The 23,031-nt window shown below is 37.1% G+C and overlaps 1 protein-coding gene across 3 annotated transcripts in view; it reads left to right on the top strand.

The window, feature by feature from the left end:
* Nucleotides 1-23,031, top strand: part of Hsf (Heat shock factor) — a 209,748-nt gene that overhangs the window by 178,354 nt on the left and 8,363 nt on the right. For 2 of the 3 annotated variants that reach the window (XM_090389708.1, XM_090389707.1), the window contains exon 11: nt 6,102-6,421. In XM_090389708.1, coding sequence (XP_090245834.1) covers nt 6,102-6,379 — 278 coding nt within the window. In that variant the 3' untranslated portion in view covers nt 6,380-6,421. Of the gene's footprint in view, nt 1-6,101; nt 6,422-10,703; nt 10,747-23,031 lie in introns of those variants that run through there. The other variant, XM_090389709.1, reaches the window with a different exon arrangement.

The following is a 23,031-nucleotide window of genomic DNA, read 5'->3' as shown; positions in this document are numbered from 1 at the left end:
ATTGCATTTGTAAATTGCATGTGTTCTCTGGTCAATTTACCAGTTTTTTGGATGAAAAACCCCAGTTTCTAGGGGAAAAAACCTTGCTATCTACACCTGAGACCAACTAACTCAGCCACAGAGTGAAAAGGGCCCATAAAAGTTCCTCATGTCATCGATGGGATTCGAACCCAGGCCTTTTCTACCCCATGTGGGAAGAATGGTGATGATTCCACTGTGCTACTGCGCAGACTAAACTTGATATAATAAAGAAAATAGAACGGGGCATATTAATGGCAGAATTGGATCGTCAACATGTTTGTTTTTTATGTGCAGTTAATAAAATTGTACAGGTAGCCTTTGTTTTGCGCTCGTCCGATTTGTGCCAATTTACAACAGCGCCAATCACTGACCACGAAGGGATTTTTATTTATTTATTTATTTATTTTGGATTTTTTTTTTTGCAATTTTTTTATAAATTGAAAGTTTAAAATCGTCAGACAAAATTTATCGGCATCATACTGTGCTATATATCATGCACTGTTCTTGTGATTTAGGACAATCTTAGCCAATCAGCAATTAGCACATCCGTATCAGAGACGAGAAAGATTCCCGCCCTCGAAGTAGCCACTCGTGGATGTGGGTGGTAAAGGTCAATGCGGTGAAGTTGTTTACCTATTTACACGTGTTGGAAATTTATTACGCGAACAATTTTTTTTATAATTGTGCTATTAATAAATTAAATATAATAATAGTGATAGTCGTGTGCAGTTTTTGCCATTGTGTTATAAAGTTTTTAATTTAATAGAATAAAGAGGCACCATGTCTGGTAAAAGTAGTTCATTGAATCCTAGTGCAATATTCAGAGGATGGAATCTGGGAAAGTCGCCAGATTCCATCCTCTACATCAGGATGAATGGTGTGTAGGGCTATGAATATGCCTCCATCGACTATTACTACAACTATGAAGAATGCTAATAAAATAAAACAATCGATGCAAAGTGGTAGGAAAATTTTTGGTGCCGGAACCTAACCCTGTGATTTCTGATTGACTCCATTATATAAAGAGTTCCATTTGCGCCAGTCCTCCCAGGAACCTAACCCTGACATAAATCGAAGGCTACCTGTATTCTTAATCTCTCTGTTTGTTATTTAGCCTCATTATTTCTAGATAATGGAAAAATTGAATTAATGGCAACTTGAATCTCTGAAGGTGCCATTATTCTGAAAGTCTACTGTAAACAGACACGTTTTTTTAAATGACCTTGAAAAAATGTGGATCTGTGTACATACTCAAATCTTAAGTAATCAGTTGATTATTTGAGTAATCAACTGAGGTTTGCTTTCTTGTCCTAGTATATATTTGTTCTTTCAGATAATTCCATCTGTTCATCTTCTGCAATGCAGCCAACTGCTCATTTGACCATACTGCCAGTTCCTAAACCTTCTAGAATGTGGACTGAATTAAGATATATCATCTTATTTCTTTGTGCTATGTGTAAAACTAGGACTGTTGCTGTAACCTATAAAATAATATTCTTTTGCCAATTATAGTTTGAATTAGTGGTTCTTTGATATACATAGTAGATGAGAATTAAATTGTAGTGGATTGCTGTGTAATAATAGGGTTGCAAGTGATATTAATGCAGAAATTTAGATTCAGACTGTTTTTCAGATTAACTGCTTTTAATGTGCAGTGATGCATAGAGAAGAAAGTTAAAGAGAAATTGTTGAAGCAAAATGTAAATAAGGCACTGAGGCCAATGGAATCTATCAAATTATATTAGAAGCAGCAGCAAAAGAGGTAAGAAAACGTTTGGCCGAATTATGAGAGCACCCTTGGATTCAGGGGATCTCCGTATGGAATGGAGATGTGCACATGTCTCTTCTATTCAAAAAAGGATCAAAAGGGCCAAGTGAGCAATTGCAAATTTGTAAGCTTGATTTCTGTACTAGAGAAAATAATGGTCTATGGTTAAAGAAGTATTGCAGGATCATCTTGACAGTAATATAGAAATCATAGCATGGATTTGTTAAGTATCTTGTTTGACTACTATTAAGCTACTGTGATGCAGTAACAAAGGAACTGGATAAAAAAAGTAATTTTCATATCATATACTTAGATTTGAGTAAAGCTTTTGATACTGTTCTGCACAAATGATTGTTGTGCCTATTGGAGCAGTGTAGCATTAGGAACAAGTTACTACTATTGATAAAAGGAAGATTGGGTGGCAGAAAACAGAAGGTGGTTATAAATGGATGCTGTTCTTCTTGGACTAATATTATTGGTGAAGTGTTTCAGGGCTCAGTACTGGGTCCCTTACTGTTCAATATTTATTAATGATATTGATGAAGCATATCAAGCTTATTGTCTAAGTTTATGGATGATATGAAGGTTGGCAAGGTGGATAATGACAGGAATCAAAGCATACTATTCCAGTAAGACTTAATTAAATTAGGCAAATGGGCTAAGAAGTACTAATTCAGGTTTAACATTAGTAAATGGTAATGTACTGCACTTGGACAGCAGTAATACCAGAATAACATACCAATTAGGTGGTACCACACTCAAGGTGGTGGAGAATGAAAGAGAGCCAGGGGTAATTTTACAGTCTAACATGAAGTTCATCGAGCAGTGCAGACAGGCTGCTAGGACAGAAAATGGAGATTTTGTTAGTGACATACAGCAATTTTCCCAACAGGGACAAGGAAGGAATTATCTGTTGTATAAGGCAATGGTTACATCATAATTATATTGAGTACTGCAACAAATCTGGAAGTATCATTTTAGGAAGGATGTGGGTTTTTTGGAATGAGTGCGAGAAGAGCAACAAATTAGTCAAGGGCACCAAAAGGTATTTTTGTTAAGAAAGACTTTCCTGTAAATTGCAGCATCTGGAAGGAGACCTGACTGAAGTGTTTAAGGCTTTCAATGGATTGAGTAAACTAAATGCTGACGGCATCATTACTGTTTCTCGGATGATATACGTACATAGCATTAGTAGAGGCATATGATGCAAGAAAGCAAGCTTATACAGAAGCAGCAAAAAAAATCCCATTTCACCCATCCATTCACTCCAAAAGTTTGTCCACTTCTTTGAATTTATTTAAGCTATCAACTTTCACAACGACGGATGGAAGTGTGTTCCAGCAATCAACTACCCACTGGCTAAAGGCAAATTTCTGCACATCTATTCCACAACTGTCTTTCCTCAATTTCAGTTTATGCCCCCTCAGGTTTGTAATCTGAGCAAGAGGAAGAATCCCATCAGCATTGAGACTACTCAATCCATTCAAGCCTTATACACTTCAGTCAGATCACTGTGCAGGTTCCTGGTCTCCAGATGCTGCAATTTGCAGAACTTAAGCTCTTTCTTCATAAGGGGACATAAATTGAAAAAGGATGGTTGCAGGATAGATGTGCCAAAATTTGCTTTCAACTAGGCAGTAATTTAATTGTTGGGACAAATTTTCACCTGGCATTGAGGAAATGGGTAGTTTGAATAAATTTTAAATAATTAGACAAATTACACTGGTCAACAAGGTTTTGCTAACATGGGTGAAAGTAAGCATTGAAAGTAAAGTTTTTAAAAAAAACGTAAAATAGCTTCAAAATCAATGAAATCATCCAACATCGCACTCTGTACCTTTCCCAATCAAATTTATTGTAACAAAAGAGACATAGCTGTGTTGTTTAATGGTGTACTAATACCTCTTTTTTAGGTTTATGGCCCTGAGGAGTGGCCGCTCTGAGTTATATTGCTATAATCCTTATTATACAGTAGCACGTTTAGACCTTACTATATTTCCGTCCGCCAGGCACCTCTGTGAAAGACAACTTGTTTACAAGCTGTCTTTAGCCCTTAAATGTACATTTTTTGGGTTAGTTTCAATTTGTAAAATCTAGTGGTAGGTTTTGTTGTTTTAAAGTTCTGTTTTGGTCTTGTGAAATGGAGCAAAAACGCCGTGCATGCATTAATTCTTCGAACAGTTTTTGCTATATTTGTGGACAATTTACAGTGAAGTCGCAATGGCAGTAAATCACAGACAAGGTGAAACAAGCTTATTATTTTAATTTTGGTTGTCATGTGGGTGATCAGGATGAATGGTTGGGCACCGCATATCTACTGTATAATTGCTGTATATACTGTATAATTGCTATGTAAATCTGGCTGAATGGATGAAGGGGAACAATTTTGAAATGCTTTTTGCTGTTCCGATGATCTTGCGAGAACCAACAAGTCACATTGAAGATTTATTTCTGCCTCACAAATACTAAGGGGTTTTCAAGGAAAAATAGAATTAAAATAAAATACCCCAACCGTCCGTCCACAATAAGACCATTGCCACACACACACTGGAACTCCCTATTCCTACACCTAATTATGAAGAAATCACTATTCTGGAAGAAGAGCAAGAGTCACTAGAGCCCATACCTGCCCCCTCAATGTCTGCCAATCCTGGTTACAGTCCTGAAAATGACAAAATCCACACTTAATTGAGCAAAGTGAATTTAATGATTTGGTTAGGGATTTAAATCTTTCAAAACAACAGGCTGAGCTATTAGGATCTAGATTGCAACAGTGGAATTTGCAGGCAGAAACCATGTGGATTTCTGTGTTTAGAAACCGAAATGAAAAGTTTACAGGTTATCAAATGGAAGGTCCTTTTGTGTCTGCAAAGATGTAAACAGATTGATGGATGAACTAGGGTTTGAACACAATCCTGAAGAATGGAGATTATTCATTGATTCTTCTAAACTCAGTTTAAAAGTGGTTTTGCTACATAATGGTAATATCAAACCGTCAATCCCAGTGGCTCATTCAGTGGCTATGAAAGAAACCTATGATAGCATGTCATTGTGTGATGCAAATTTGAAGGGAGTATATTTGCAGGCCCACAAATGAGATGGCTTTTCAAAGATGAAATCTTTGAAACTAAATTCAATGCCATTGAATTTGCTGCATGGTTATCCTTCAGAGCTGTTGTTAGCGGGTTTTTTAGGGAATAATAAAGTAGAGAACTATAAAGAGTTGATAGAAAAATTGTTGCATAACTATCAAAAGTTAGGATGACGAATGTCACTGAAGATACACTTCCTACATTCACACCTGGACCTCTTTCTGGACAACTTGGGATTTGTCGGTGATGAGCAAGGGGGGGGGGGACAATACCACCAAGATATCCACACTATGGAGCAGAGGTATCAAGGATGATGGGATCCAACAATGATGGATGACTATTGCTGGTTTCTGATAAGGGAGGACCATTCTGCTTATAAGAGGAAAAAGTAACTGTAAGTAGTAAGATTTCCTGTTTTTGCATCCTCTTTTGTGGGTTAATTTGCTTACTTAAATCCAAATAAGTGTTTATAAAGTTTAAATGTTATTTTTGATCCATCTGGAATGTTTACTGGTCATCATTTCTATTTCAAGCAATTAATTTACAAGAAAAGTAGTCAAGTACATTTAGATAAGTAAAAATTACAATTTTTGGGAAAAACGAGCATGAAGCCATAACATGATAATGTGACGTGCTACAAACTTTCTACCGTCATTTTTGTTTTCAGCACATGTGATTTAGTCAAAATCAGTTGATTTCATCATGTTATCGAAAAAAAGTTTAAAATTGTTTGCTAGTGTTATTAGAGGAGACAGACAGATGAGGGTGGTGGTGGTGGTTGTTTATTTATTTTTACTTATGCAATATAAAAAACACCCTCATCACTAATCCAGTTCAACTGCTGAGGGCCACTTCATGCCTCTCCATCAGCATTATTATAACACACCCTTTATTATGAAGGGAATAACTGAAAAAATTAAAATATCAAATAAAAAAAATACATTCTGAATTCAGCATGAAAGATAAATGTTCTATCAGTATAAATTTACATTATTCAGATGACATATTAAACAGAATTATCAAAATGAATTGGAAATTGGATTGAACTATTGAAGTGAAAATATCACAGCTGTAACTTTGGAGAATGCCAATCATTGATTAGAATGAATTATTTTAATTTTGCATATTTTTTTTTATTTCTGTTTTATTTTCCATCTGAAATTTAAACTTGTTCATTCTCTTTTCAAAACTGTCTAATCTTATTCCATGTTTTTTTTTAGGTAATGAATTGATAAAATATGCACCCTCCCTTTTGGATTTTGATCTGAATGCCTCTGATGCCACACAGTTGCCATCAGGGGATACCGACAAGTTGCTAGTTAGCAATGGCTCTACCAACATCGGAGTTCCAACACCAGGAGTAATGGATGATGAATCATTATCAGTGAAGTTAGAAATACTTCTAAATTATAATACTGATAATCAGTTACAACTAAATAAGGCTGCACAAATGAAGTGTACGGGTCAGAATAAAAAAAAATCAAAGGAGAATTGCTGAAATGCAGTATTTTTCTCTTTGAAGCATTATAGTTGAAGAATGGTATGTATTACTGCATTTTCTGCATTTATTAATCAAATAAAACCTCTTGTATGTTGAATATTATTATTTCACAGTTCTGGACAGATGGATATTTCAACAACTACACAATAAATGGTGTATTTTCTGAAATGTCTATCCAACAAGTCGCATTACTGAAAAATATTTTGAAAAATGATCTATATGAAATGATAAAAATTGTAGTAACTCATATATATCATATAGCTGTCGTGATTGCATGAAAGCAAACATATGAGGTGTGATCAAAAAATTCATGGTCTGATTTTATATCTTGAAATTGCAGCATCATAGTAAGTTGACTTGTAATATGTTTGGTGACTCATCTAGACATAGTAATATATGACTCGCCCACCACAGCCACTCTGAATCAGCACATGTTAAATAAAAGCTGTTTTATGTTTTGTTGCAGTTTAAAGTGAGTGATTTCACTGAGCAATGAATTTCAATCAAATCTTTTGTTTCAAATTTGGGGAAAGTGCAACTCATGAACTGTGAAAAACAGCTTTTGGAGAGGATGTTATACCATTCAAGGGCTTTTCAGTGGTTCGTAAAGTTTAGAGCGCCACTTGTCTATCAAAGATGATCCCTGCTCTGCTACCCTTCAACTTTAAAACCATGACGCGGTCACTCGTGATTGTGATCTGATCAGGAGTGATAAACATTTAACTATCTGCAGAGTTGCTAGTTAATATTTCTTATGGGATATGCTAATCAATGTTAGCACGAGATTTAAAAAGGCAATACCAAGTTTTTCAGTCTAATTTATACCTCTTAGCCTCACTGATGAGCATAAAATTCTTGTTAGAATTTTGGTCAATATGTTATGCTACTCCTAATTCACACTGTTTCTTACATCATTACTAGGGATAAACTATGGGTCTGTGACCAAGAAATAAAGGTCCAATCCTTTCAGTGGAACACTTCATCTTCTCAGAGGCCATAAAAATCAAGACAATCTTGATTAAATTTAAAGATCGAGCTTGTCATATTTTTTTGACTTATAGGGTGTTGTTCCATAATGATTGTGCAATGTTGGTCAGAGAAAACTTCTGGAAATGTGGGCTTCAGGGAATTGGCACTTGCATCATGACAATGCCCCTGTGCATTTTCCACTTTCCATTCAAGAATTATTTGCAAGGCACTCTATCACTGTGGTTTTCCATCTGCCATACTCACTGGATGTAGCTCCCTCTGAAGGAGTTAAATTTTTGGATGAAAATTTAAAAAGTTTTAGAATGTAAAATGAATCTCCTACTGTGAATGAGATTCATAATGAAAAGCCAATAGACTTCATTATTTCCCAAATATTAGTTCAGTTCCCAAACTTTTTAATCACACCTCCTACATCTCATAATACATAATTTAGAACATTTTTGTTACATTTTATTTTTTCTAGCATGTTCATGGTTCCATGGTTTCATGCACCGCTGTTAGCAGTGCATGAAACCATGAACATTTGGGCATCTATAATGACATTGAATTATTTTTGTTTTTTATATCTCATAATATTATGCTGTCCTACTAAAAATCATGCGACACTCCTCTGGTTGCAAGAAATTGTATGTGACTATGAAATATGCAAATATTGTGGTTTAAAGGTGATCAGCAGTTAGCCCAGAATTCATTTAATAAGTTTACACTGAGATGAGCATACAGAAAAGGCTAACAGAGTTTAGTATTATAGGGGTATTATAGTGCAGTGTAACATGGGGAAAATGTCTGTGCGTGCTATTGCTCAAGAATTAAACTGCCAGGTCTCCATTTGGCAGTGTGCTGAAGAAAAGAAAGTCCAGTGGTTGATACTCAGTCCAAGAAATAACCAGTAGTCATAATTATTGACTGAGAAGAACTGACATGACTTGAGAATGCTTGTTACCTCAGCTTGCCATCATTGCCATCAGGTTCTAGGAAACCTGAGTTTGGAGTGGCAAGTGGCCACAGGCAAACCTGTAAGTGTTTCCATAACACAGAGTTATAACCCACAAGCCTTGTATAACAAAAAAAGGTGCGCATTGCTGGTTTGCATGATTCTAGGCACAATGGACAATTCACTGGATGTCAGTCCTGTGGAATGAAAAGCCTTACTATATGTTGTATTCCAGTTTGACATCTGCTCACAATGTGTATCCATGAATGCCATATCCCACATGTTTTGGATTAGCAAGACATCTTTATTGCAACATAGAGATGATGATTTACATAATAGTGTGGTTGCAACTGTCTGTCACGGCGCAGTGGCCAGAGGTTAACAATTTAAAATAAAGACAAGGTTGCCTGAATAAACTGAAAAAATACAAGAATAATAACATAATGAATAAGTTAAATAAAGAAATGAATTGAGTATACTGAACATTAAGTGAGTGTACAGACCATTAGTTACAAAATACATGACATAAGAATATACATTGGATTGCATAATTATATACGTTGAATTGAATTGAGTAAGAGAATACATTGATTGGAACCCAGGTTATAATAGTGGTAGCCTTGGCCACCCACTATAGATTATTCTTTTTCTGTATTGTCAATCCTGACTAAACTTGAAGTCTGGCTTCTAGATCCTGGGTGCATGATAACATCTACTGAGGAAGTAGATGTTATCATTACAAGGAACTGGGCTGACAAGTGAAGGCACGTTTGAAGAGGGCATAGTTGCATTGTTGATCACAGATGCACCACTGGGATCCTCCCTGCACAGTTGTCCCAGAAGGAGGGAGAGGAGATGAGACCAGTCATGAGCTTGACTGTAATGATGGGTCTCTTTTCATCAATGAGCCATGTGAGCTCTGGGATGTTAAGTGTGTTGGCCATAGTGGTGGTTCTCAACTGGGTACGTAGGCTGAGCTTGTGGCAAGCCCACTTGGAGGAGAACACTGGTTTGGTGGTAGAGGGAGATGCAGATGCCCAGATCTGTGCAGCACAGAGAAGTGGGGGGATAAACTATTGTTGCAATCTCTCTGATCATGGTGGATCTGTCTGTTACATGTTGTAGATGCTGCTTGCATAACCATTTCAGTCTATCGGCTTTTGTGAGAAGCAAGTCTATGTGTTGGCTGAACAGCTTTGGGTTGAATTTGATCCCTAGGTCAATGTGATTTTGAACAAGTGGGATGGAAACTCCATTGAGGACTGGATGGATTTTTTTTTTTGGGTTTTGTTTTAGTGAGAAAATCATGGTTTCTGACTTCTCAGGATTGATGCATAGACCACATTGTTTGAGATAGGTAGATATTGATGAGCGAGTGGAGGTTAGATCTTCTGAGATTTGGTGAAGGTCTTGGCTTGCCTGAATTGGTGGTTGTATGGTTGTATCTTTAGGTTGTCAGCATATACCAGGGTATTCAGCTCTTGGATTACCAGTGGAGTGATGAGGGAGATGAAGAGGAGGCCAGATAGTATTGCTTCTTGCGCAGCTCCAGCCGAGATTACTTTGCAGTATTAGGAGTTATCTACAGACAGTTTCGCTATGTGGTTATGAAGCAAAGATGTGAGGAAAGCTAAGAATGATGCTAACTATCTAATAGTGGTTCTCTAGTTGCTTTAGGAGAGATAGACATGCACAGAATTGAATGCAGATTCGTTGTCTACATAGGTGGCTGCTAGTTCTCTGTTCTCAAAGGCTGTGAGGATTCTGTTAGTAGTTGCTAGAAGATTGGTCACAGTTGTACTGTGTGGGAGTGCATAGTGAATTTGTGGGGCTGTTTGGCAGGATCTGCTTGGTGAGGATCGGCAACAGTATTTTTTTTCTAGCAGTTTCAACTGGCAGGATGAGTTTGAGATTTGCCTGTAGTGTTCCAGCAGTGATGGAGTTAGAATTTGTGGCCTTGGCTTGACTAGATATTCCTTCCATTGGTGCTGGAAGCAGTAGTTTGAGAGCACTGAATTAAAAATATATAATAGACCTTGTAGGATGTAAGGACTTGGGCTCTTAAGCATAAATTGCAGGATCCAATCAGGTCCAGCAGTAGAAGTGCTTTTGTCTCTATTAGTATGTTGGTCAGCGGATTAATCCTTCCCTCTCCCCAGTTTGCCACAAACATTATAAAAACCTACTTAATGGTTAGACTGCAATGTATACCTAGCATATTACATTAATTCATGTTATTTTTTTATTTTACTTTGAAATTATTCTTAATTTTAGAGTAAAATATGTGTGTGTTTGTTTTTTAAGAAATTACTTTTAATTTACATTTAGTTAATATTCTTTCTAATAATTTCATTTGTCTTTTCTATTTATTACATTTCTTTGATTATTTTATTGCAGCTGTATTGGGCATTAAGAATTTCCACAACTTTAGATCACACCACCAAGGCATTGAATGGTTTGAATTTCATTTCATTCTTCTCACTTGATTAGTATCCCTTTTTTCTCCCCTTGTAATACTTTTGTTGGTATGAAATAATATGCATTTCAACTTAATCTGTTGATTGAATGGAATTTTTGCTGAGATAAAGGTATGTTGTTCCAAGTCCTAATTTCAAATTACATTTTTACTTCACATTCTAATTGAACTTAATACAGTAAAGCCTCAAAAATCTGACACTCGCTGAAAAATTTACTTTAAAATAGATTGTCTAGAGCTTACTCAGAAAGTCCCATGATTCATTTAGTGCAAATTTAGTTGTAAATTATATCCGAGAACTTTCTAGCCATAGCTTTCTAGTGCACTGCTGTTCCCCACTATCAGTCACATTCAAACTGTACATATATCAATATGAAAAAATATATAAATAGAAAAATTTTTGATAATAATGATGAGCATTACACTATAATTGTCATAGCAGCAACATTGTTTTGCCACTCTCAGTGCCCTTACTCAGTTCCATGTAAAATATTTGACAGGGTCTAAGTCCCAGTGTTGCTTGATTTATGAGGTTCTACTGTAATTTGTACTTAATTTGTGTCTAGGCAATTCAAGTAGAGTATTTACCTTTCCCTTTTGATTAAGTGACTGCATATGCTCATTTTGCTTGCAGGATAATTTCAAAGTAATAATTCTGAAACCATTAAATTTCAAGAATGGGAAAGTATTCTTTCTGTTAAAGTAATCTTCCAAACATTTCACAGAAAGTGTAACTTCCAGTTTAATATCATTGAAAGACATTAGATGATTAAAAAGGAACACAAGTCACATGAAAACAAGAATTCTTTTTGTTTTATCAATAACTGCCATTTTATTTTTCAAAAAATTCTCCACCACAGTTAAGGCACTTATTCCATCCGTGTGCCTAATTTATTTTTTACACTTTACTCATAAGTCTTTTGGCTGCAGTTGGGAAAGCTGTCAAACGTTGTTTGACAGCTTTCCTCATCTCACCACTCATGTGCGCTTGGCATTCTGCCAGGTCATTTTTTAATCTATCATAGACATGAAAGTCCCAAGGTGACAAATCCAGGCTGTATGGATAATTCTTAATCACTTACTGGCACAATTTATGGATGGTTGCTGATGGTTCCTAAAATGTGTTGAGCCATGTATGGTTGTTCATTGTGTAACAGAATGACATCATCAGCACCAGTATCTTGTTTTTATTGGTACATCACAAGTCAGTTTTGAGGACTTGTGTGTAATTTAACAGCAGTTCCTGTAAGTCAAAAAACAGCAAAGACCTTCCCTTTAAAAAATCTTGAATTTCTTTGGCTGTTTAGTGATGAGTTTCTGTTGCATGATATTGTTTGCTATCTGTTCAACCTGTGCCATTTCTCATTCATAGTCCCTTTATGAACCAAGAAGTAATTTCCTTCTTATGCTATAGTTTTTCATGGACAGTGGTGTAAGTGCACCTTATGATTGATATATCCAGCTTTCTGACCACATCATTGACAGTCATGCACAGAATAGCCCTGATGACATTGTCTTCCAAGAAAATATTTTCTTCACTGATGTCTCTGTGAGCTTCTCTTGGGCATAAGTCATCCTCCATTCATATGCAATTTTGCCCATTCATATGCCCATAGACATGGCATTTAGTTTTCAACATAATTTTTCCATATGCTGCTTAATTTCTGCTAGAGAAATACTCTATCTTCTGTAAAAAAAACTGAATAACACTATTTCACTACCTTGGACAATCACTCCCTGCATACAGGAGAGCCAACATGCCCTGTTTTTCTGTATATGCATTAGGACCGATTCCTGAATTTACATCCATGGCAGCATCTAATTTGAATTTAGAAAATAGAAATCTTGTTTTCATTTGATTTACCATTATGCTGAGTGGGAGTTTTATTTCTCTGTTCAAATAATATATTTCTTTTGTGTTGTTAATTTTCTTATGGCCGATTTCATTTTTATGCTATTTTGAACTCAATTAAATGTGAAGGGGATTTAAATTTTACCCAAGATTTGGATAATAGTGATAATAGTGTGCCAATAAAATGTTTTGCATATTTCATATTAGGCAGTCGTCACGACATACTCTGCGCCTCCGTAGCCAGGTGGGCAGGAGCAGCAGTGTATAGCACACGCTTCTTGATTAGACCGGGGTTCGATCCCGTGACCACCAAATACGGAGGATGCGGAAAAGTCTGGAAATGACCACCGCATATCCCCGGAGCAATATGGCCTTAGTTGCTAATGCTCCTGAAAAAAAACCAAACCAACCTCACAACATACTCTCTCCTGCATATATAGGCATTTATTCTATTGACATGTGAGTACTAGTATCTATGCTGTATAAAGAATTTTATGCCTTAGAGATACTAGTGCATGTGTTTTACAGTGACTGAAAGACATGCATGTACTGCTGCATTGCTCTCAAACTTCTGTTCACTCAGATATTCTTTTAACCCTTTGAGGAAGTGGAAATTGAAGAAGACATGTTTAGATTGTAGGGTCGGGGCAGAAGAAGTGGTTCAGGTTCTCCCCAACCCACTGTGTTATGAAGAAGGGTGATCCCTTCTTGACCTTTCTGTAATGTTTTTTGTCAATTCGGTCTTCACCTTCATTTTCAGGTTGAAATATTATTGGGTATTTATTGTAAATGCTTTGCTAATATATATAAAAAAAAAAAAAAAAAAATCTGCATGAATTAATACATCAGAATGTATTTCTTTGATGACTGAGGACTCCTGTGCTTCCGTTATAAACTTGCTTGTGTGTTCTCAGGAGTGTAGAGCAGGTTTCAGTATGCATAAATCTGGTAAGAAATAAATTCTCTTCACTTTGACATTCCAAATTCTTTCAAGAAACCTCAGCATACCATATTTTCTAATAAATGTTGGCATCTTTGGAACTCATCCTGCAATATGCTCACTTTTTGATGTATTTATGTATGGTTGTTTTTACATCACTGATACTGATATTCACTTCGGAGATTTCATTCCAGCGATCAATAACACATTGCGCAAAAGTAAATTTCATGAGATTTAGCTTATTGTTGCTCAGCAGTATTCTTTCCCTGTTTGAAAAGGTCCTCTCTCTCTCTCTCTCTCTCTCTCTCTCTATATATATATATATATATATATATATATATATATATAATGTGATGTAAAAGTTAGGCAAAAGTAATAAAAATAAATAAATATGGATATGAAGCTATCATTAGAGGCAGCAAATTCACATCCTCCACATGAAGCCTAATTATATCTGATAATTAAAATAAATATGATATTTAAAATAAAAAACGGCTTCATGTGGAGGATGTGCATTTGCTGCCTCTAATGATAGCTTCATATCCATATTTATTTATTTTTATTACTTTTGCCTAACCTTTACATCACATTATATAAATTAGTGGTAGTAGTGGGTTGATATGCTAAATAAGCAGCGCCTGTGCCGCCATCTATTCTTTTCCTTTCTATTATTATAAGCTGGTTAAACTTGCATTATATCAGTGGTGTGGCTCTGATCAAGAGTGCTGTCTGTTCTATAGATTATTTCTCGCTGCATAAGGACCACCGCCATACAAATCCTCTGCATTGGTTGATCTATCGGAGAATGGAAGGGTGGTTTGGTTCTTCGATATTTCTGCCTTTGCGATGATTTGTATGACGATTGAAATGCAGCGATTCCATGACCATTATTGGCCTCGTGGTCCTCTGTCGATATGGGGCATAATGGTCAGTCTATTATTTTGATATTTTAGTTTTTGTAGTTTCTTTAACCCCTTTTTGGTGATATTTCACGTCTTTTGGAACTGGTACCTTCGAGGGGGGTACCGCTAAATTATATATAATTGGCATTATTCTAAATTTACATCGTTGTTATTAATTGGGTTTAATGACTAAATTATACAGGGGATTATCGACTACCTTTTTGTTTTATTAACTCTACCTTCCCTTCCCTGTTTGTTTATTTTATATTATTTTGCGTTTCGTTTCGCTCTGCATTTTTGCCGTACTACTGGCTGATGTTTTTTATTTTAAATATCATATTTATTTTAATTATCAGATATATATATATATATATATATATATATATATATATATATACACGCACACACACATACACAGGCTGACCATCACTAATCCGGCAGCGTTCGGACCTGTGAGGTGCTGGGTTAGTGAGTTTGCTGGATCACCGGTGGTTATTCTAGCACATACATTTTACCCAACAGCTAACCACCTCCTTCTACCGTTAACACGTTGATTGCCCAGCTCGTTTAAGAAAAGAATTCCCCAGGGGCCAAAATATATTTAGGAAGTAATTTGATTAGTAATTCTAAAATAAATATTGTAATTTCAGTGTTGTCGTTTTGTCGCTTAAAATATATAAAAAAAAGTATTTTTTTTTTATGTCACATATATGTGGCCAACATGGCCACATATGTTGGTTACTTTATTTCTTGAGAAGTTGTGTTGGCCACATACATGTGACGCTATTACGGCATACATATGAAGGTCACTTGTGATTAGTTTATTGCACTCGTGGCAAGCGAGGCGCCTCCGTAGCCAGGTGGGAAGAAGCAGCAGCAGTGCGTAGCACACGCTTCTTGATTAGACCGGGGTTCGAGCCCGTCACCACCAAATACGGAGGATGCGGAAAGGTCAGTGAATGACCACCGCATATCCCGGAGCAATATGGCCATAGTTGCTAATGCTCCTGAAAAAAACAAACAAACTAACTCGTGGCAAGCGCTGCAATAAAACTAATTACGACAAAATAAACGCTCAAACTTCACAATAAGTTTGTCAGTATTATTAGAGATTTTGTGAAAACAAGTTCGTTAGTGCGCGGTATTATCCATCATATTGTGTTGTGTTAGCATTAGCATTAGTAGAGGCATATGATGCAAGAAAGCAAGCTTATGCAGCATCAGCCAAAAAAAAAAAAAAAAAACTTCCACTTCACCCCTCCATTCGTTCGAAATACCTGTCCAGCTGAGCCTTAAATTTATTTAGGCTATCAACTTCCACAACAAGGGATGGCAGTCTGTTCCACCAACCAACCACCCGCTGGCTAAAGGCAAATTTCCGCACATCTATTCTACATCTGTCTTTCCTCAATTTGAATTTATGACCTCTCGGGTGATTATTCTGAGCAAGAGGCAGAATCCCATCAGCATTGAGCATGCTCAAACCATTCAATGCTTTATACACCTCTATCAGATCACCTCGTCGGTGCCTAGTCTCCAGACACTAACTTGCAAAACTTAAGCCTTTCTTCCAAAGAGCAACCCTTTGTTCCATTCACTAATCTTGCTGCCATTCTCTGTACTCGTTCCAGCAGCTCTACATCCTTCTTGAAATGAGGTCTCCAGACCTGTATACAGTACTCAAGGTGTGGCCTGACCATTGCCTTATACAAGGGAATAATCACCTCCTTATCCCTGATAGAAAAATTCCTGTATATCATTGATAAGACACCATGAGCGCTGCTCAGAGAACTTCATATCTGCCTGCACAATTACCCCCAGGTCCTTTTCATTCTCTACCACTGTCAGTGTAGTACCACAGAGTTGATACGTTGCTCTGGGGTTGCTGTTTCCCATATGTAGTACTTTACATTTGTCAATGTTAAACTTCATTTGCCACCTCTCAGCCCATCTGCTCAACCTTTCCAGATCCTGTTGCAGCAGCATAGCGTCAGTAGTGTCCTTGACAACCCTGCCAACCTTTGTATAGTCTGCAAACTGGACAATAAGCTTGATATACCATCATCAATATTATTTATAAATACAGAAAACAATAATGGACCCAACACTGAACTCTGAGGGTCTCCACTAATAACATTAGTCCACGATGAGCAGTGTCCATTGATTACCACTCTCTGTCTTCTCCCCCTCAACCACCCCTTTATCCATGGCAGCAATTTGCCTCCAATGCCACACTGCTCCAATTTGTGCAGCAGTCTTCCATGTGCAACAGTATCAAAAGCCTTTATAAGTTCCAAGTATATAATATCAAAGTTATTCCCTGCATCCAGTTCTTTTGTGACTGCATCATAGTATCCAATCAAATTGGTCAGGCAAGACTTCCCCTTAACAAAACCATGCTGTGTCCAAGCTATAACTGAAGTCTTGTCTAGATGATCCTGCAGTGCTTCTTTAACCAGTGCCTCCATTAATTTTCCAGAACAGAAGTTAAACTCACAGGTCTATAATTACTTGTGTCAGCCTTTGATCCTCCTTTGTGAATTAGGGTCACATTTGCACATCTCCAGTCTATGGGTACCTCCCCTGAGTCCAAGGAAGCTCTCATAATTATGGCTAAGGGTTTGCTTACTTCCTTTGCTGTCTCCTTTAATATAACTGGATAGATCCCATCCACCCCAGGTGCCTTTCTTGTGTTTATCTTCAACAATTTCTCCTCCACTTTACTCTCAGTTATAACAAGATTATCTAGCTTACTGCCAGAGTTGAATACCCCTCTGGCATTCCCCTCGCTGAATAACTCCTCATGTGTGAATGTAGATGCAAAATACTCGTTTAGTTTGTTAGCTACCTGAGCAGGATCATCAACAGTTGAATCATCGCTATCAAGTGGACCAATCTGATTCATCCCCTTCCTTCTAGAATTTACATAAGTAAAGAACTCTTTGCTGTTTTTCTTTGCATCCCTTGCCAAAGATTTCTCGTAATCTGCCTTCGCCTGCCTAACCTCCTTTGTAACTTGGTTACAGATCAACTTATATCTATCATAGGCGACTGTGTCACGTGTTAATTTATATGTATCCCATGCATTTTTCTTCTCTGCCATATGTCTCATTAGTTCATCTGACATCCATTTAGGCCTAAACCTTGAACAATATTTCTTAGTTAGTATGTAAAGCCTAGTAGCTTCCAAGATAAGTTCTTTGAATGCTTCCCATTTTGAATTTGCTGTTGGTAACATCATCAGTTGGTCCCACTGTATAATATTTTAATACTGTCTCAGACCATCGTAGTTTATGAAAGCAATAACCCTTCCCTTTACCCCTGATGGTAGTTACCTCTTTGAGTAAATCCCTCTTCAGCACACTGTGATCACTGCCACCTAGTGGTTCCTCTATCTGCAGATTCTTAATGCATGAAGAATCACTACTGATAATCAAATCAAGAGTATTACTCCCTCTACTTGCCTCCCAAACATGCTGATGTAGAAAACAATCGTCCAATAAATCCACAAAAGCCTTGCTAGTGTGTGAGTGACCAACTCACAAATTCCAGTCAATATCTGGAAAATAAAATCCCCCATTATAAGACTCTCTGATTTACTGGCCCACTCTATTTCCCTGTACAATTTCTTATTATACTCAGAGTCATTAGGCCTATAGCACACTCCCACTCTCAATTTTGATCTCCCAGTGCTTATGTCACACCAAACTGACTCGACACTGCACTGTCCAGCAATGTCAACTGGCTTCACTTCCTTGGATTTTATGTGTATCTTAACTAATAGCGTAACCCCTCCTCCCTTCCTATCCTGTCTATCCTTTCTTTAGACGTTGTACTCCCCAAATTCCGGTTCTGCATTCCTTATATCTGTGTGACACCACGTCTCTGATATCCCAACAATATCCGCCTTTGATGCTTTGAGCAATACATCAAATTTATTTACTACACACAAATATACATGCACCTGTTCTTTTTCTTAGCTACCCTAACACAACCCATGTGTTTACTTGTACCACAATGACTCCCAATAGTCTCTGAAATATCCTGCATCTTGTGTTCCAGGCTTCTGCTCATTCCAATAGAAGCAGTGCAAGAATCACTTTCACCTCTGCCAATGGCTACTGTTAATCTATTAGTCCTTGTATCCCCCCCAAGCTAGCAGTTTTTCGACCCACCTAACACTGCCTCGATAGCATCAGCAAACATTCTTGCACCCTTTCTATTTAAGTGTATCCCATCCCTGTAGAAGCAGTCACTTCTGTTAACAAGTACAGACCAGGCTGAAAAAAATTCTACCCCTTGAGCCTTGCACAATCTTTCCAGGGCCAAATTGATCGACAAGGCTCTCATCATATACTCCCTCCTATCGTGTCTGGGCAGAATTGCAGACACTTTCAAATTCAACCCTAATTCATGGCTTTTTTTCAACGGTGACCTGTACTTGTTAAATAATTCTGCCGGTCTCCTACCGTTAATATCATTAGTGCCAACGTTTACAACTATATCACCTTTTGTGCCCTTAAAAGATGTCTGCTCTACCACGTCATCAACCTTTGCCCCTGGCAGACATACCCTGGTCCTGTTCCACCTATCCTTTTTACAAAGCATGTTCCCCGTTTCCCTGACAATAGAGTCACCAACAACTACTAGTTCCTGTGGGACCAGCACATTCTGTCTTGGGGGTTGCCGCTGTGTTGCGTGATGACCAAGTGCAAGCTCTGGCGTTGATGTGGGCAGCTGAGAGCTTGATGGGCCCCCTCACTTTAGATCCTTCAAGGGCATCCACCCTGTCCTTCAAGCTCTCATATAAGCCCATAACAACGCTGAGTTGTCGCCTGATTTCGTTACACTTCTCTCATTGCGCACACACAAAGACATCCCCCATGGCAATATCATGTCCCGTTCCGGATTGCTCCACAAACATCATGCAAGCAGTGCATTTTAAAAGGCTGTGATTCAGAGGGCAACTGCCCCCCCTCAGTTCTCCTCTGAGCCACAGCACTTCCATTAGCTTGAGCCTTTTGCTTTGCTGCTCTGGTCTGAGTCATGATTTCGATTTAATTTCAATAAAATTTCAATTTCAGTACAAATTTATAACCTTAAACTTGTATCCCAACACAGTTATAATGCTATATATATTTTTCAGTATCAAATATTATCTACGAGTTCCGTTTATATAACTTCCGTATCAAGTTATGTATTAATTGATTGTTACATTTGTAATCTAAGTCGTTATATGTATTTAGTTAAAAGTACAATTTAATTGACAACGAAGTTTAACAAAATTAATAGATTTTGTCGATTAATTGACAATATTATATTCTATATATATTATACTATACTATACTAACGCTATCTAGTGCGGGATATAACGTTGTATCGTATAACAATGGCGCAAGTTACGAACGGTAAATCTACGGACACTTAAGTATTAATTAACTTCCAAATCTCGCTGTCTCAATTCAGAATAAACTATAATCCTGACTAGGTCTATAAGCTACTTATAGAAAATAATTTGATGTACAATTGGTCAATAAAGCGGCTAAATATGGCTAAAAAACTTCTCGTCCAGCGGAGCTGCAACTTGTAACACGTGGATATGATACCCTTACCGATACTTTTATGCAATTATAAGGGCGAGTAAAGAATAAATACACCAGATTAATCACAAAATAATGCTATATTACTAAATTTAAATCAAAAGTTTTAGAAAAACAATTACAAATTAATAAATAAGAAAATCCACTTAACGGCTTTGAACACATCTGGCTCCCACTAGCCTCGTCAGCAGACTCCGTTGATCCAAGTGTTTTTCCATAAGTTTGTATAAGTGTGTTGTTAAAAAAAAAAATCTAAAAAGGAATGGCTAAAAGAAAATTACTAAGATAAGAGGAACTGAGAGAAATTGCTGGAATTTACAATTAAACAGAGTTAAACTTCTCACAGACACACTGCTCTCAAAGTTTTTTTCAGAAGTTCAACTTTATCTGTTATGGACAATGTACAGTGTTTATGCTTTACACCACAAGAGGCACTTCCTTTATGCATTGGAACCATGGCTGGAGCTAAATGTGAGCAGGTTATAATAAATGCAGAAAAATAAGTGGGAATGGCTTGCCAGAGTTTACCAGTTTGTGCCAACAGCTGAGGCAGCAACCAATGCCAGTAGCAGCAGGTCAGTGCGCCGACGCGGGAAATTTGAAATTACGTTTGTGGACAATTATGTCCGAATTAGCAGTGGAACCAGGTTACCAGTGGCCAGATTCATGGTCGACCAGTGTGGATATATATATATATAGGTTAATTGAACAAATTGCTTCTATTTGGTCGATTTAATCTATTATTTATTTATTATCTATTTAGGTGTATAGGGAACAAGAAAACCAGTTAGCATGTGTAGTCTAACTTCTTCCTGGGGGTCTGTACATGTAATGGTAATAATAATAATAAATGAAGCTAATATTATATATTTCAATCAATCATTAAATAAACATCAAATCAGTGTCAACTAACATTCTTTTACCTGGTCATCTATCCACTACTTCATCTGGGGCTTTGAGCGGATCGATAGCCAGTTTAAAGGAATGTCTCATACCTACCCGTTTCTGTTATCCCCTTTATCAGTTTTGCCTTTATAGTGATATTTTTATACTTAATTAAATTAAATTTTATACTTAATTAACTTTATTCAATTTAACGTTTTCTTTCATTTTAATTTTTAGAAATATTTTTAATTTTTAGAAATATTTTTAATCTTTAGTAATATTTTAATCTTATAATCGAAATCAGCAGACTGGTATAGGTGATACAAAGCCCAATGGGTAAGTATCTGGTTAAGTGAGAAGGTTTTTACTTACAGTCAGTTGTGCTGTGGAGGTCTGTCAGAAAAAGGGGGGTTAGATCCGCTCTCTGTTTGTTTTATTGACTGATCAGTTTTTAGTGCACAGACACGCCTATTGTTTGTTATGGCCTGATGTCGATATTGCTGTGGGGCAATATATTTGCAAGTCATGAGAGGGTTGATTTTTACGTATGCTGGGGTGGGGGGCTGAGGTCAGGGCAATTATTCTGAGTCGAAATGATGTTTTTTATGTATATAAAAGTCCGATGTATTCGAAAAGGATGATTTTATGATGGATGTTGTTCATTTACATTATTTTCGTGAATTAGTTATTTACATGAATTTGACAATAGTGAAATTATAGTAATCTTATAATACCGTGATAAATCTGACAAAAAAATGAATAGCAAATGCTTAGAAAATGGTACTCACCTTGTATAAATCTGCAATAAATTTTTTGGTAGATGGTGGCTAAATTTAGGTTGGAAGAAGCATTAAAAAGAACTAAGGCGGAGAATGGGGTGAAAATATTTTAAACAGATTTTAAAATGAGCACAAGGAAGTAGAAATGCAGATCTCCAATCCTTGGTTGTCATAAAGAGGTTAAAAGATGTAAATGAAAAAAAGAGAGAAGACCGGTGGTGCCAATAGTCATTACGAGGGACTTTCGTTGAATAAACCGTCATCAGTTGGCAAATGGAAGAGAAGTGAGCGTGTGTTGTATTTAAAGTTTATCTAAAGTCCCGTGATGCTCTTTTTGACACTTGGGAACTTTAGCCGCGAGAGGTTCCAAGCCGGTGAAAGGTTGAAGGGAAGTTTAGCGTTAATAATGTTGAGATCGGAATGGTGTCGGTACCCTTACCATAGTGAACTCGCAGCACAATTCCGACGTACATTCAAAGATACCGACATCTCCCTCACCTTCTCCTCTTACGATAAACTAGGTTCCTTATTTAATCCTTATAAAGATACACACAAATATCCCATCAATGATCTCAATAATATAATATATCTCATAAAATGCCAACCAAACTGCAACACCTGTTACATCGGCAGCATTACCACCAAATTCGGTTCCTCCACAACTTCCAATACCCATGCATACTACCACTTCAACAGTTTCAAGACAAGTCAATCCTGCACTGTGTTAACAACCCATGCTCAAACCCACAGCCACACCCCCCCTTGTTGACTCCGCCATCACTATTATTAAACTTAGATCGAGCTACAGAATTCTTCAATATGGAGCCCTCACCATCGAATGGTACCGACACCATTCCGATCTCAACATTATTAACGCTAAACTTCCCTTCAACCTTTCACCGGCTTGGAACCTCTCGCGGCTAAAGTTTCCACATGTCAAAAAGAGCATCACGGGACTTTAGATAAACTTTAAATACAACACGTGCTCACTTCTCTTCCATTTGTCAACTGATGACGGTTTATTCAACGAAAGTCCCTCGTAATGACTATTGGCACCACCGGTCTTCTCTCTTTTTTTCATTTACGTCTTTTAACCTCTTTATGACAACCAAGGATTGGAGATCTGCGTTTCTACTTCCTTGCGCTCATTTTAAAATCTGTTTAAAATATTTTCACCCCATTCTCCACCTTAGTTCTTTTTAATGCTTCTTCCAACCTAAATTTAGCCACCATCTACCAAAAAATTTATTGCAGATTTATACAAGGTGAGTACTGTTTTCTAAGCATTTGC

Source organism: Mastigoproctus giganteus, chromosome 2, assembly GCF_048544385.1.
Source record: "Mastigoproctus giganteus isolate SK-2022 chromosome 2, ASM4854438v1, whole genome shotgun sequence".
Taxonomy (NCBI): Eukaryota; Metazoa; Arthropoda; class Arachnida; order Uropygi; family Thelyphonidae; genus Mastigoproctus; species Mastigoproctus giganteus.
This window is presented reverse-complemented; position numbering and strand designations above follow the sequence as displayed.